Source organism: Natator depressus, chromosome 4 (genome assembly GCF_965152275.1).
Source record: "Natator depressus isolate rNatDep1 chromosome 4, rNatDep2.hap1, whole genome shotgun sequence".
Taxonomy (NCBI): Eukaryota; Metazoa; Chordata; order Testudines; family Cheloniidae; genus Natator; species Natator depressus.
In genome coordinates this window covers 68,715,779-68,729,023 of record NC_134237.1, presented here as the reverse complement: position 1 = coordinate 68,729,023, position 13,245 = coordinate 68,715,779, and the positions used below count along the sequence as shown (strand labels likewise).

The 13,245-nt window shown below is 39.8% G+C and overlaps 1 protein-coding gene and 1 long non-coding RNA gene across 2 annotated transcripts in view; one reads left to right on the top strand and one right to left on the bottom strand.

The window, feature by feature from the left end:
• LOC141986540 (putative ATP-dependent RNA helicase DDX60) overlaps positions 1–13,245 on the top strand; it is a 67,014-nt gene that overhangs the window by 23,672 nt on the left and 30,097 nt on the right. The window contains exons 13-19 of the mRNA XM_074951115.1: positions 2,082–2,328; positions 5,646–5,812; positions 7,604–7,768; positions 9,162–9,311; positions 9,835–9,954; positions 11,181–11,276; positions 12,902–13,017. Coding sequence (XP_074807216.1) covers positions 2,082–2,328; positions 5,646–5,812; positions 7,604–7,768; positions 9,162–9,311; positions 9,835–9,954; positions 11,181–11,276; positions 12,902–13,017 — 1,061 coding nt within the window. The remainder of the gene's footprint in view (positions 1–2,081; positions 2,329–5,645; positions 5,813–7,603; positions 7,769–9,161; positions 9,312–9,834; positions 9,955–11,180; positions 11,277–12,901; positions 13,018–13,245) is intronic.
• The window catches only part of LOC141986542 (uncharacterized), a 48,467-nt gene continuing 40,224 nt past the window's right edge, over positions 5,003–13,245 (bottom strand). The window contains exon 3 of the long non-coding RNA XR_012639310.1: positions 5,003–6,797. This is a non-coding gene — a long non-coding RNA (uncharacterized LOC141986542). The remainder of the gene's footprint in view (positions 6,798–13,245) is intronic.

The following is a 13,245-nucleotide window of genomic DNA, read 5'->3' as shown; positions in this document are numbered from 1 at the left end:
ACATTGTAAAGCTCCTAGAGCTCTGGATAGGGTTGCCAGCCGTCCGGTTTTCGAACGGAATGCCCGGTTGAAAGGGGACCCTGGCGGCTCCGTTCAGCACTGCTGACTGGGCCGTTAAAAGTCTGGTTGGCCACCCACAGAAGGGCAGGCAGGGTGCCTGCCTGGCTCCCAGGAAGAGGCTGGCATCTCCCCATGGCTCCTAGGCATAGGGATGTCCACAGGGGCTCTGCGGGTTGCCCCCGCCCCACGTGTCCCCGGCTCCATAGCTCCCATTGGCCAGGAACCGTGGCCAGTGGGAGCTGCGGGGAGTGGCACCTGCAGGCAGGGGCAGAGCACAGAGCCCCTGGCTCCTCCACTTAGGAGCAGGACATGTTGGCTGCTTCCAAGAGCCACCTGAGGTGAGTGCTACTTGGCTGGAGCCCACACCCCTCATCCCCTCTCACACCCCTACCCCTGCCCCTGTACCCCAAACCCCTCAACTCCAGCCCCACCCCAGAGCCTTCAACCCCACCTGGAGCCCTCACCCCCTCTTGCAACCTCTGCCCCAGCCTGGTGAAAATGAGCGAGTGAGTGAGGGTGGGGGGATGGAGTGAGCAGGGGTGGGGTCTCAGAGAAGGGGCAGGGCCTTGGGGCAGAGACAGAGCAAGGGTGTTGTAAATAGAAAGTTGGCAACCCTCGCTCTGGATAGATGTTGGCAAAAATGTGAATTAATAAATAAATGCATAAGATACTATTGTTTTAAAAAATATTTAGTAGCAGAGTTGGAAAGAGTGGCAGGCACAGGGCTGGGGAGGGTGTCTAGCGCGAGGTGTTGGAGTGCTCTTCTGTACACGTTTATTTAGTGGTCAGTAGGCCTGTGGGGCATACCTGCCTACAATGAAGAACTTGTGCAGCCTACAGACAGAATTCAACATTTTCAGCACTGAACCAAGACTGGTCTTTTCTTTACAGACAATCTCATATTTATTAAGATGTAGCTGCACTGACTTCAATGGAACTAGGCCCATTTATACCAGCTGAGAATCTGGCCCCCAATCTTTAAATAATAACTTCAGGTGAAATTCTGGCTCCACAAAGCCAATAGAGAAACTCCCACTGCCTTCACTGGGGCCAGGATTACCCACAGGGCCTAGTTTTGTAATCTCTGCAGTAACAAAAAGTGCACTAAGACCGAGATTGTGATGAGTGCAGGTAAATTTATATCTAAAAGTGAATGACATAGTTTGTAATCAAATACAGTTCAGAGACAGCAAAGTAAAAATGTTGACTACTCTTTGCCCTGCCTTGCTACTTTGGAGCATGAATCTGCAATCTTTGCATTGAGTAGTGCTTTACACACAAGAGTAATCCAGTGGTCTACAGCTGGAAGATGGCAATTGTGGTGCGATTTTATTGCCTTGCACCTTGCATAGTTTTCAACACCTGTGAAAAATGGGTGTAATATATTACTATTCTGATCTGTTAACATTACATTCTCTTTCCTTCAATGGAAACACTCTTAGATTGCAAATTTTTTAAAGCAGGAGTCATCTTTTGTATATATATATATATATATATATATATATATATGTACACTGGCTAGAAAAACATGGTTCCAAACCCAGGATTAGGGCCTCTAAGTGCTATTTCAATACAAATAAATAAATAACTACATAAATTACAAAACAGCTGAGAATCAAGCAGTGTATTTGGTGTTCATGGCAATTGAAATACTAGTATTTATCCATGTATATTAACTGTTAAAATAACTTTAAAAATCATAGTTGTGACATAATGTGAAGAAAATACCCATCAGATAAAGTTATTGACAATATCACAAGATATATTGAGTAATCAGAATAAAAAATCATGGAACTTCCCTTAGTCCACTGACTATTGAATTATTTTGATGATATTTTTTATAAAAGCCAATTTATAGATGAATAATGAGCAATAAGTATTTTTAAGCAGTGAGTTACTTAGTGATGCTCACACGTCAATCTTTGTTACATTAGATTACTTGTAAGACATTAGCATTTGTTCTTTAAAATGTCACAAAAGTGTAAAATTTTATGTATGTAGTATATTTATTTTACTGGCAGAAGACCAAAGCAGAAATAATTATTGAGGAAAACCGAAAGAGAATGAAAGCTGAAGAGGAAAGAAAAGAACAGAAACAATGGGATGCTCTTTCCATTGAAAAGCTAATACAAGAGAATTTTAACTCTGGAATAAGTAAACTAGAGGATTTTCTCAAGAAGTGTCAAAGTAATTCTGTGAAATGTACTGCAGAAATGGCAGGACTGAATACTTGCTTTGAAGTGTGGATAGAACAATGCAAAGACCAAGGTATGTGAAAGTATGCTTGGGTCTTTTTTGGAGGGGTTGGTAGTCATTATTTAACTGTAACAAGACTGCAGAAGAAAATCCTAATAAACTTTACCTGTTGTAGTACTATTGGGTTTTTATTTGAAGAGCACATGGCTAGCTGGTATAAGTGTTCAGGGGAGGGGAGTGCAAAGGACCCTGCCTGTCACCCACATGCCTCCAGCACAAGAAATATGTGCAACTGGAGTATCCTTCAGGGGATTTGTCTGTCTATAGAGAAGGGAGTATATACCTGCCATTGGTATCTTGGGTGATCATTTTGGTTTCTTTTGTGTACTGTAATAGTTTTCCATAATCAGGGTATTCCAGATTTTGTTAAATCAGTTTTGTAACACAGGGCAAAGGATCACCAGTTGGCTGCTGCTTCCAGTTGGATAATGACACAAAGGAATTGTATTCGTTTTGAGGTTTTGTGTACCATGTCAGGTCTGAGGAATTCTATGCGAAGTAGAGCAAGGCTGACTTTCACAGTAATCTATATGTAGATTCATAGATACTAAGGTCAGAAGGGACCATTATGATCATCTAGTCTGACCTTCTGCACAACGCAGGCCACAGAATCTCACCCACCCACTCCTGCAATATCCGGGGTCTGTGTTATAAAGTGGAATATTTCATGGCATATGTAGCGGAATATCTTATGCCAGAGTCTGAGAATCGAAGGGAAAATCAGCCACAAAGAAGTCTTTGGTTTTGTCATTAGTTTTTTGTTTTAAGGTGATTCATATGAAAAGAGACATTTTGGCACTCTCTCTCTCTCTCTGGCAAAGTTAATTTATACTAAAATAAATAACCTATCAGTCTTAATTATTTTTTTGATGAATTACAAACTAATCATATACAACTACAGTGCATGCAAATTACATGGTCCAACTACGAAATCCTTTAAATTCCTTAAGAAAGAACACAGGTCAAACTGCAAAACAAATATGAACACAACTTCCACATTCACTTCTGAATATGTTTTGCAATATAAAATCATTCTGACAAGTACATTAGGTCCTTACACTAACTTTTATACAAGCATGTATATTGTTTTTCACTGTCATCAACAGAGTTTGATCACACACATCCACACCTTTTCCATTTCAGGTTTACATGCAATTGGTGAGAATTATCATAAAGTTATCCTCTCTGTGGCCCAGCTCATACAGGGAGCTACAACACATACCTTACCAGTTTTGTAAGACCACAACAGAATACTGAACATCTAGATTTTTGGTTTCTCTCCTTGGTTCTGGGAGCAGATTGTGATGTAGTAATTACAGGCAGCAAAGCTACATGTAACACCACCCCTCTGTAGGTCATCTGTGGGGACTGATACTGGGACCTCTGAAGGTAAAAAGCAGGAGCCACTATTATTTGACCTAAAGAACCATATGGCTTAGCACAGGGGTTCTCAAACTAGGGATCAGGACCGGGAAGTCGTGAGGTTATTACATGGGTTGTCGCGAGCTGTCAGCCTCCACCCCAAACCCGCTTTGCCTCCAGCATTTATAATGGTGTTAAATATATAAAAATGTGTTTTTAATTTATAAGGGGGGGGTTGCACTCAGAGGCTTGCTATGTGAACGGAGTCACCAGTACTAAAGGTTGAGAACCACTGTCTTAGAACCCTATAGCCAAGTAGTAAATTTAAATATGTAGGCAGCTGCTAAAGGCTGACAGAGAGCCACACTGCATTCATAAGGGGGAAGAGTTTAGACAAACACCTAATCTGACATATCACTTTTAAAAGACTATGTGGCAAAGTAGAAGAGCTTTGGCTCTGTTATATAGTAGTGACCTGGGTCACCAGTAGTAATGATATAGTAGTGACCTGGGTTCTCATTCCAGCTCTCTCTGAAATGCCCTTGTGCAGTCTCTGTTACTTTTTCTGTTTAATGCATGAATGATACTAACCACTCAGCGTACAAAGCCTTGGTTCAAAGTAAGGATTGCAAAAGTACAGAAATATTTTCAGTGCAGTAGCTGGGACTAGAACTCATGGTCTCTGGCCTTGTAGGTTAGCATAGCATTTACTAGGCTAATCAAACACTCTCAACTTGCTTCCTAAAAATTGTGTGATGGCTGTAACTTTTCATGCCATTGTGAAACTACATGCAGCCAGAACCCAAACAATGATTTCCATGAGCAGTTTGTGAGAGCTGGCAAAACTGATGTAGTAAGTGACAGGGGAAAAGGAAGAATACCAACATTTTGGGAGGATCATCATGGAAAACACCTGTGTTTATGGTAACATCAAACCAATGTTTCAGAACCCTGTTCTCCACTCTCCAGCTCCTATTCTCCTATCCCATGGTGTGGATTCTAAACTCCAAATACACTGCAGTATCATATCCCCCTGTCATTTAATGCAAGTACTGGACACCAGAAGAATATATTTTAAAGTAATACAGATGTTCTAAAATGGCAATGAGGTGTAAACAGAAAAGGATTTAAAAAAAAAAAGTCCAAACCACCACCTACATGCACTGGCCATGAAGGGAGGCAGATGTGTAAAGCATCAGAGCATATTTATTATTTTGTGCATTTTGATTTATACATAACATTTAAATGCACCTATCCAGAGCTCTAGACAAGCCAAGTAATACAAGCCAAGTAATACAAACAAAAATAAATGTAGTTTCCTCCCCCAGTTGATCCCCTGAAAAAAGAAAACACTCTAGCCATAGATCCCAGCTCTCAATGCCCAAATCTCAGCAATCAGTTCACACATAGCTGCATAAAAATGTGGGAAGAGATGGGTCTTGCAACATGTCCTGAAGGTCCATAGAGTTGAACTATTTTGGATGTAACTCTCAACACACAGCCTGGGATTAAAATAAATCATAAGATGTCTGCAACAGTAACCCTTGGTAGGACTGCTTCTTGGCTAGTCATTTTCATCCTGTTGTATCCCAGAAAATCTCTACAATGAGGCTTTATGTTAATGGCTTTTATTGGGAGCTTGTTGCTGCAGGGCTTTCCAAGCTGACAGCAAAATCAGAGTCATTGCACATGGTCCCATAGGATACAACTACACTGCAATAAAAGAGCTGCAGCACACCCGTGGCTGGCCTGGGTCAGCTGACTTGGGCTTGCAGGTCTCAGGCTATGGGGCTAAAAATTGTAGTGTTGATGTTTGGGCTCAAGCTGGAGCCCGAGATCTGAGACCTTCCCTCTTTGCACAGAGCCTGTGCAGCTGTGAGGGTCATTTGGCCCTTGTGTGGAGGGTTTAAGATTATCAATATAGTGGTTTGAGATTATCAATATAGCTGAATATTTTGTTTTTCAAGGAAAGAAAGTGAAAGATATAAATGCAGCTGTTGAAGTAATGAGAAGAATCCATTCCTTGCTGGAAAAATATAAAGATGTAATGGAGAAGACAGATTATCAAAAGATTGTCAGATGTCTTAGATACTTTGGATTTGACAATTTAGCATGTACTTTAGATCCTTCCCAGGTAATGCGTGTTTCACAACTGTACTATTCTACATGCATATAACTTAATCTCTGCTATAGTTTTTGTCATACAATTTTTTTTTCAAAATATCTACAATTGCATACAAAAAACCTACGTTACAAGAATATTATTTAGATTGCAAAGTCAAGCACTTGAAATGTAGGAGATACCAGATTTGTGATTGCCCAGGCAATTTTATTTCTTCCCTGTTGTATGTACATCTTGTGCAACTAAGTAAGGAAGAGGCCCTGTGGGAAAAAATATGTGATCATGTCGAGGCTGCATTGTGCAATATATGAACAATAGGGCCAAATTAAAATTGCACAGGCAACTGTAAATCTGTCATTTCCTAACTTTCAAGTGCTAATTTGCCACCCACATAATGTTGTTTAAACAAAGTTTGATTTTTTAAATATTATTTCCAAAGTGTATTTTTTTAAAAGAAAAAGGTAAGAACAAATTCAATTACAGGCAACTGGAACAAGCACACGATTGTGCATTGTCAGTTCACACTTTGAACTTTCAGCATTGCAGCATACTTCTGCCACCTAACCTACAGGAATAACAACATTAACTGGCAGTTGGAGAAGGCTGTTATCTCAGAGGGAGATTGGATCGCTGGGTCCAGGAGTGATCATGGAGGGAGCTCAGCTTGATATCTTTCTCTCTCTCATTCCCTCCTCTATCCAGGAGTGGGAGAAGCTCTTGCCCAAGTTCCTACCTTCAGAGAGGATGGACTGCAAGAGCCAGGGGCTATGACTAGGGGGCTTATAGGTGAGGAGAGCTCAGTTTGGTTTTTCCTTTCCCCCTACATCCCCTACCAGGTGGTATGTAGGAGGGTTACATGCTAGGTCTGGAAGGAGCAGTGCAGCCTGGCTCTCTTCAACTCCATCAGCTGCTCCAGCAGCACTCAGATGCCTTAGTAGCTGCCCCACCTTATAATGTTCATGTGTAGTTATTATTCTGGCAGGCTGACAACATTTTCCTGAGGAACAAAAAATGAGAAAAGGGAAATGGTGATTTTTAACAGATTATATCTCAGTAAAAGATGAATGAAACTTAGTGGGCAAGAAAAGGCACTTTTCCTGCTTGATAGCTCACCCTCTGTATAATAACATCAAAGCCTACCACAAACAATGCAGGTATTTGAGATTCTCAAAGAAACGGACACAAGAATCTTTTATAAAGGGAAGTGTTAGGCCACCTAAATATAGGACTTGCTGCCGGCTCCCTCTGTAATAAAACTAAAGGCTAGAAAAGGAGGAGTAAGAAGGGGAGGGACATTCTATAACAAACCAGTTAAACCTTTAAAACAAAATTGAGAAACTATTATAATTTAAATTATTTAACCTTGGTTCCATGTTACAATATCTAGCACATCACTCCTACATCTAGAGTGTTATCCCATGTACTGCAGTCTGAGTAATGACCTGATCCTGTGTGGTGCTGGGTGCCTCTAGCATTCAGCACTATTTTTACCACCTCCTGAACTCTTCATTACCATCAACACCAAACGATGGCCAAAGGAGTTTCCAGGCATCCTAATGTTACTGTTTGAGGTCCTGATCCTGCCATCACCTGCAGATTTCTTAACTTCTTGCTACTCTGAGATCATACTAATTTGATGCTTAATTGGAACGAGAAAACGTAACATATTTTAAGTAAATCCTTTTCTTTATTGTAGGAAACGAATAACTAGATATAATATTGCTACTTCACTGAGAAGTGAAAAAAATTTCATTATGATAATATAAACAAACAAGCTGCATCAAAAATTCTAAATGTTTACAGATTCCAGAGGATGACAGAAAAGAGAAGAAGGCAAAGATTTCTAAATATGCTGTTGGCATGGGAGCAGCTCGGTTTCAGCTCCAGTACATGGGTCATTGCCTGTTACGAGAAGAGAGAACAGATCGAGATCCCAGGATCCAGCATTTTATTCCAGATACATGGCAGGTAATAGTATATACTGTGAAATTTGACCTACTGTTTTCATAGGTAATCGTTGTTAGAAGAGCCAAGATTAAAATATAACAGAAAATTCTACAGCGCCAAATCAAAAAGCTGTTCACAGCCTCTTTGAAAAGCTGATTTTGGGAACTTAATTTTCAGGGACCTCCAATTTCACCTACAGTGGGTGGCAGGGTTGTGGGAGGAGAATAGGTTATATAAATATACAGACTTTCTATAAAATATAAACTTTCATATTGTAATGGTTTTCTTCTTGATTAGCTTTCAAGTAACTTTTTAAAATACAGATTTAGATTTCAGAATAAGCTGTCTGATCTCTAGTCCAGTTTTAGAAAAGGAAAGTTTATTGTAATTGCCTTGTCTGTTTGTGGAATAGTAGAGGAGAAAGTGGAGATGATGAAATTTATCCATAAGTCTGAGTTTATTTTTGATTTGCTGATGAATGAATGTTTTATTGTTTGTTTGTTTGCCAATTTGTGACAGGGTTTTACCTATTATTTATGTACATCGGGGTTTTACACTGAATTTTCCATAAACTGGTGACATAGGGTCTTAAAAAAATTGACCCAGATAAGATCACATCAGCTTCCTTGAAAGTGGTTTTGTGTCTGGATGTTTGATGTTTTTTGGGGTCATAGACTAACAGTCCCTATGCTATGGAAAATAAATAATATTTTTTTGATTGCTGGCTTAAGCAGGATTTTTCTTCCAAGTTGATGCTCATTAATGATGACCTAATTTAAACTTGACTGGACAGAGTTTGAGGGCTAGAAAGTCAGCCTTGCATCTGATTTTCCAAAGGCTTTGGAGGGAGGTGCCATAAGGCAGAGCGAGCAACCTTCATACCCCATAAGAATCAATAATAAGCCCAAGAAGCCTCTCCTTTTGGGACCTCAGGCAAAGACCACCTGAGGCAAGACTGACATTCCAGAATCTCACTGTCTGGAGGGGAAGTCACAACAGCAACGAGCATGCTACTCCAACTTTTCACTAGTCTCTCCATGCACGCAAAGAAGGTCCAACTGAGAAGCGCTGAGCCAAAGGACATGACCATATGCTCCTTGCTTGTAGTTCTAAGTCCTGCTCTGTTATCTCTCCACAAGAGTCTTTGGGTATGCAGCAGGTAGAGTTTGTTCAGGAGGAGAAGGCCCCTATTGGGATGAGACAAAGGTCTATTTGGAAGCGTGGCTGTAGGGAAGAAGGCACTGGAGTGAAACGTTTTTTTCCATAGCAGGGCGGCATAGAATTATGCAGTGGTAAAAAGAAAATATGATTGTGTGCTGGTGAATTGAAATGGGTTTAATTGTATCATAATATCTTGAACTGTATAAAAAAGATACTGTCTTGACATACAATCCATGCCACTTTTTATCTGCAGCGAGACCTTCTTGACATTGTAGATAATAATGAATCTGCAGTGATTGTAGCCCCTACCTCATCAGGGAAAACGTACGCCTCCTACTACTGCATGGAGAAAATCCTGAAAGAAAGTAACGAGGGGGTGGTTGTGTATGTTGCTCCAACAAAGGTATGGCTTAAATGAGTAGAAGACATAGTTTAATGAAAAGTTATTTACAGCAAAATAAAACATATTTCAATTAAATCCTCAAAACCTCAACTACATTGACTTTGCTGGAGTTAGTGCTTTACACTTGCTGAGGATCTGGCCCAAGTGAGTTAAAACCTTAAGCTTCTATTCAAAGTTGAAATCAGTGAATGCTTTGACTAAGTAAGGACATCAGAATTTAGCTTATTTGATGTTGTCTTGTCTTCTTACACCTGACACTATTTTTTGTATGATGTTTGCAGTTTTATAGCACATGCGGGGTCCGAGTCTATTATAAAACATTAAAAATTATAAATATAATTATAATTACATTATAAAATATACACTGTAATTTGCATTCAGGATTGACTTTAATGTATTTACACTGGTATAAAATTGGAGTAATATAATGGCGAAATAGCCTATTTGTTTATAGTTTTTATTTTCTTAGCTGTCTAAATTTTATTGACGTGTTACTGAGGTGTTGCTTTTCTTTAATAATCAGGCTCTTGTTAACCAAGTGTGGGCTACTGTTTATAATCGATTTAACAAAACGCTGCCTGATGGCATGGTAGTATGTGGTGTTTTCACGAGAGATTACCGCCATGATGCTCTGAACTGTCAGGTATACTCTGTTATTTCAGATTTGTTATTATATGATACACTTCTTTATTTAAATAACAAAGTTTGAATTTCTGGTAGACTGCACCTCAGAAAGTTCATCATGGCACTATTTTTTAAACTATGAACTTCCAAAGACATCAGAATATAACAGAAGAAAACACTAATATTGGAGAAATCTTCACGAACAGACCTTTCCTGATGTTTGAATCTCACTTCATTTTACATGAAGTTCCAGTAGAGATGATAGATCTTGTGCGTACAACAGACTGGTTTGTTTACTTGCCAGTTTTCTAGTTCAGTGGGTAATAATATACACTGAAGTTAACGATCCTGAAAACCATCCCCCCCCTTTTTTAACAAGTATGTTCTCAGTTTCATCTCTCTCTCAAGGAGTAAAGCAGATAAGCAGCTTAATTTAGCACTGCTATTTATGCAGCTGCTCCTACCAACTGGAGCCTCTGATGGTTTCCTCTCTGCAGTTTTTCCCCAAGGCCACATGGAAGGGGGCAAGGGAAGGCAGCACCTGGGCCCTATATTTCCCAAAATGGGTGTGTGTCTCCCCTGCACAGTTCTGGATCTAGGAGGGTGCTGGGGGAAGAGGTGGCACCAGCTGGGCCCCATTTTACCTCCTCCATTTACTACAGCCATCCCTGCTTTGGCTGTCTATGGAGCTGCTCCTACTGGCTGCAGTCTCTGGGATCTTGAACTATTTTCTGAACTAAATCTACATTTTGCATTTAAAATGTAAATTAATAAGTGTCATCACCAGGTTAGCTTACTTTCTAAATGTAGTAATTCATTCCTGGCACAAAAAAGTAATTCAATTTTGGTTCCTATTAGAGAAGATTAATATAGTGGTCAAGAATGGGGTTTTGTACTGTGGGACTGTGTACTCTGCAGTCTGGAGCTTTTTTGGCCCCAGTTCAGTTACCCCTGCAGCAGGATAAGTATTCTCTTTTTTGGTGAGAAATCTATTAGAAGAAGAACTTAAGAAGAAAGTGAATAGGGTTTATAATGGTTTGGCTAGTTCAGCTAATATTTAGATTATCTGAAATTTTGGATGCTTATCTGGGACAAACCCAGATTCTGAACCTTTGGGGAATCAGCCACCTCTAGCTGTTATTCACTGAAAATAAAAAATGTGTATTTACATTATAAAAGCTATGTCTTATAATAATGTCATTTGTCAGCAGGTTTCAAACTAATGGGCTGCAAACATTTTTTCAGGTACTAGTGACGGTGCCTCAATGCTTAGAAATCCTGCTGCTGTCACCTCACCGCCAGCAATGGGCCAAAAGGATCAGATATGTTATATTTGATGAGGTAGATTTCTACTGTCCTTCTTTGCTTCCACTGGAATTATTAAAGGTCGTTTAAATAAAATGTCAGGAGCTAAGTGAGTTTGGCATGTTTATATGCATATATTCTATTTTTTTTCCCAACAAGCTCCACTCCCTCTTCCAACGGCATTTGGTCAGCTGTCTGTTCACCTTTTTCTTTTGGTACTATCACCCTCACTCATTTTTTTAAAGTCTCCTGTTCATGGCAATTCTCAGCTGGTCTGAAGCACTGGAATTCTAAAGGAAATGTCTCCATGTGAAATGCCATTTGTAATTCAGTTATGAGGGATGTTTGAAGTGCAATATTGAGCTCTCTTCTTTCACATGGACTAGGGTTCTATTCACAGGGGAATCAGGAGCACGCTGTGTCATCCTGTCTGGGGTGGCTCACAACTGTGAGTGGCTACATCAGGAAAGACTGTCAGAAAACAAGGGCAGACACCCCAAACTGGTGGTATGTTCTATAATCAGATTTCACCAAACCAGTAATAAAAGTGAATTCCTGGATCACTGTACCAGTCTTACCATGGAGTCACAGGCAGTCCCCTTAGACTCTCCAGTCTATCTTGCCACCCAGACAGACTGGGCTTTGTGATAATGGTCACTTAAACCAAAAATCACATTGCGTCAGGTTTCTCCCAGTCCCAAGAGACCAGCCACTTACCCCAAATCAATTGGTACTCCAGGTCTGACACCAAAGAGAATTCTGGCAGCTAATTCCATAGCAAACTAACTATAGGTTTATTAGCTAAGAAAAGGAAATGAGAGTTTTTGAGAGCTTAAAGCAGAGAAAATATATTAGCAGGTGAGTCACAGTTTGTTAGTGCAAACTGTAGCAGAGATACAGTAATCTGCCAGTTTCCCAAAAGTCTCTCAGGGCCACCCAGAATAACTCTGAGGATCTCCATCTTCTTGTTCAGTTATTCTTCCCTGTTAGAATCCAAACAGTCCAGAGTAAAGGATCTTTCTTTCTTTGAATCCATATTTATAAGAGCTGACAGTGTCTCTACTCACATGCACTTTTCCTTTGATAATGATGAGTGAGGAATCCACTTTGAGTCTCTGACCTCAGGTCATCATCACAATGGACATTTGCTTTGGAATTAGACTTTTCTGTTAAAGCCCTTAAATCCTTCATTAGCATTTCACAAGATTTCTTTGATGGGTTATTTAATTACAGGGTATACACCATGTAAATGTTTTCCATTATATTATAACAGGAACAGATAAGCAAAAACAATACAAGTAACATTACATTAGTTTTCATGAAGTTTAAATATCTGACTGCACATGTATATGTTACTCACTTTGATCTATACTAATACACAAGCAAATTGGCCTATGGTCCTGATCTGACCTGGTTTGCCAGCATCACACCCTGTCTCTAAATAGTAAATATTTATCCTGGAGAACTTTATGGAAGTGCAACGTGCTGCTATTTCCCCTGCTGTGTGCTGGAAGAGTCTAATTTACTTTGTTAGGACTTGGAAAATTGACAGGACAGTGGGGAAAATATTGTAAATCTACTGTATAATATAGAAAGTAAAAAATTGAGGGTTTTTTTTTCTAAAGTCCATATTTAAAAGTGAATATTATGTCCAATAACAGGTCCATTGTCTTGGTGGTGAAATTGGAGCAGAAGTTTGGGAGCACCTTCTAGTTATGATTCGATGTCCATTTTTGGCTCTCTCTGCAACTATTAGTAACCCCAAACATCTTACTGAGTAAATATAATGCGTTATTTTCTTGAAAGTGCAAAATGAGTTGTCTTATTTGATTTGAATTGCTTTGCTTTTTTTATCTCTGTGTATTCTGAAGACACATCTTTAGGGCCTTACCTTGCTATCAAGCAATTCACATGATCTTGGGCTGCATACCCTGCCCCCTCTGCAGTCCCACAGAGTTTTTCATGAGACAATAAGAAGGGAATTCAGCACAGTTCACTGGATATA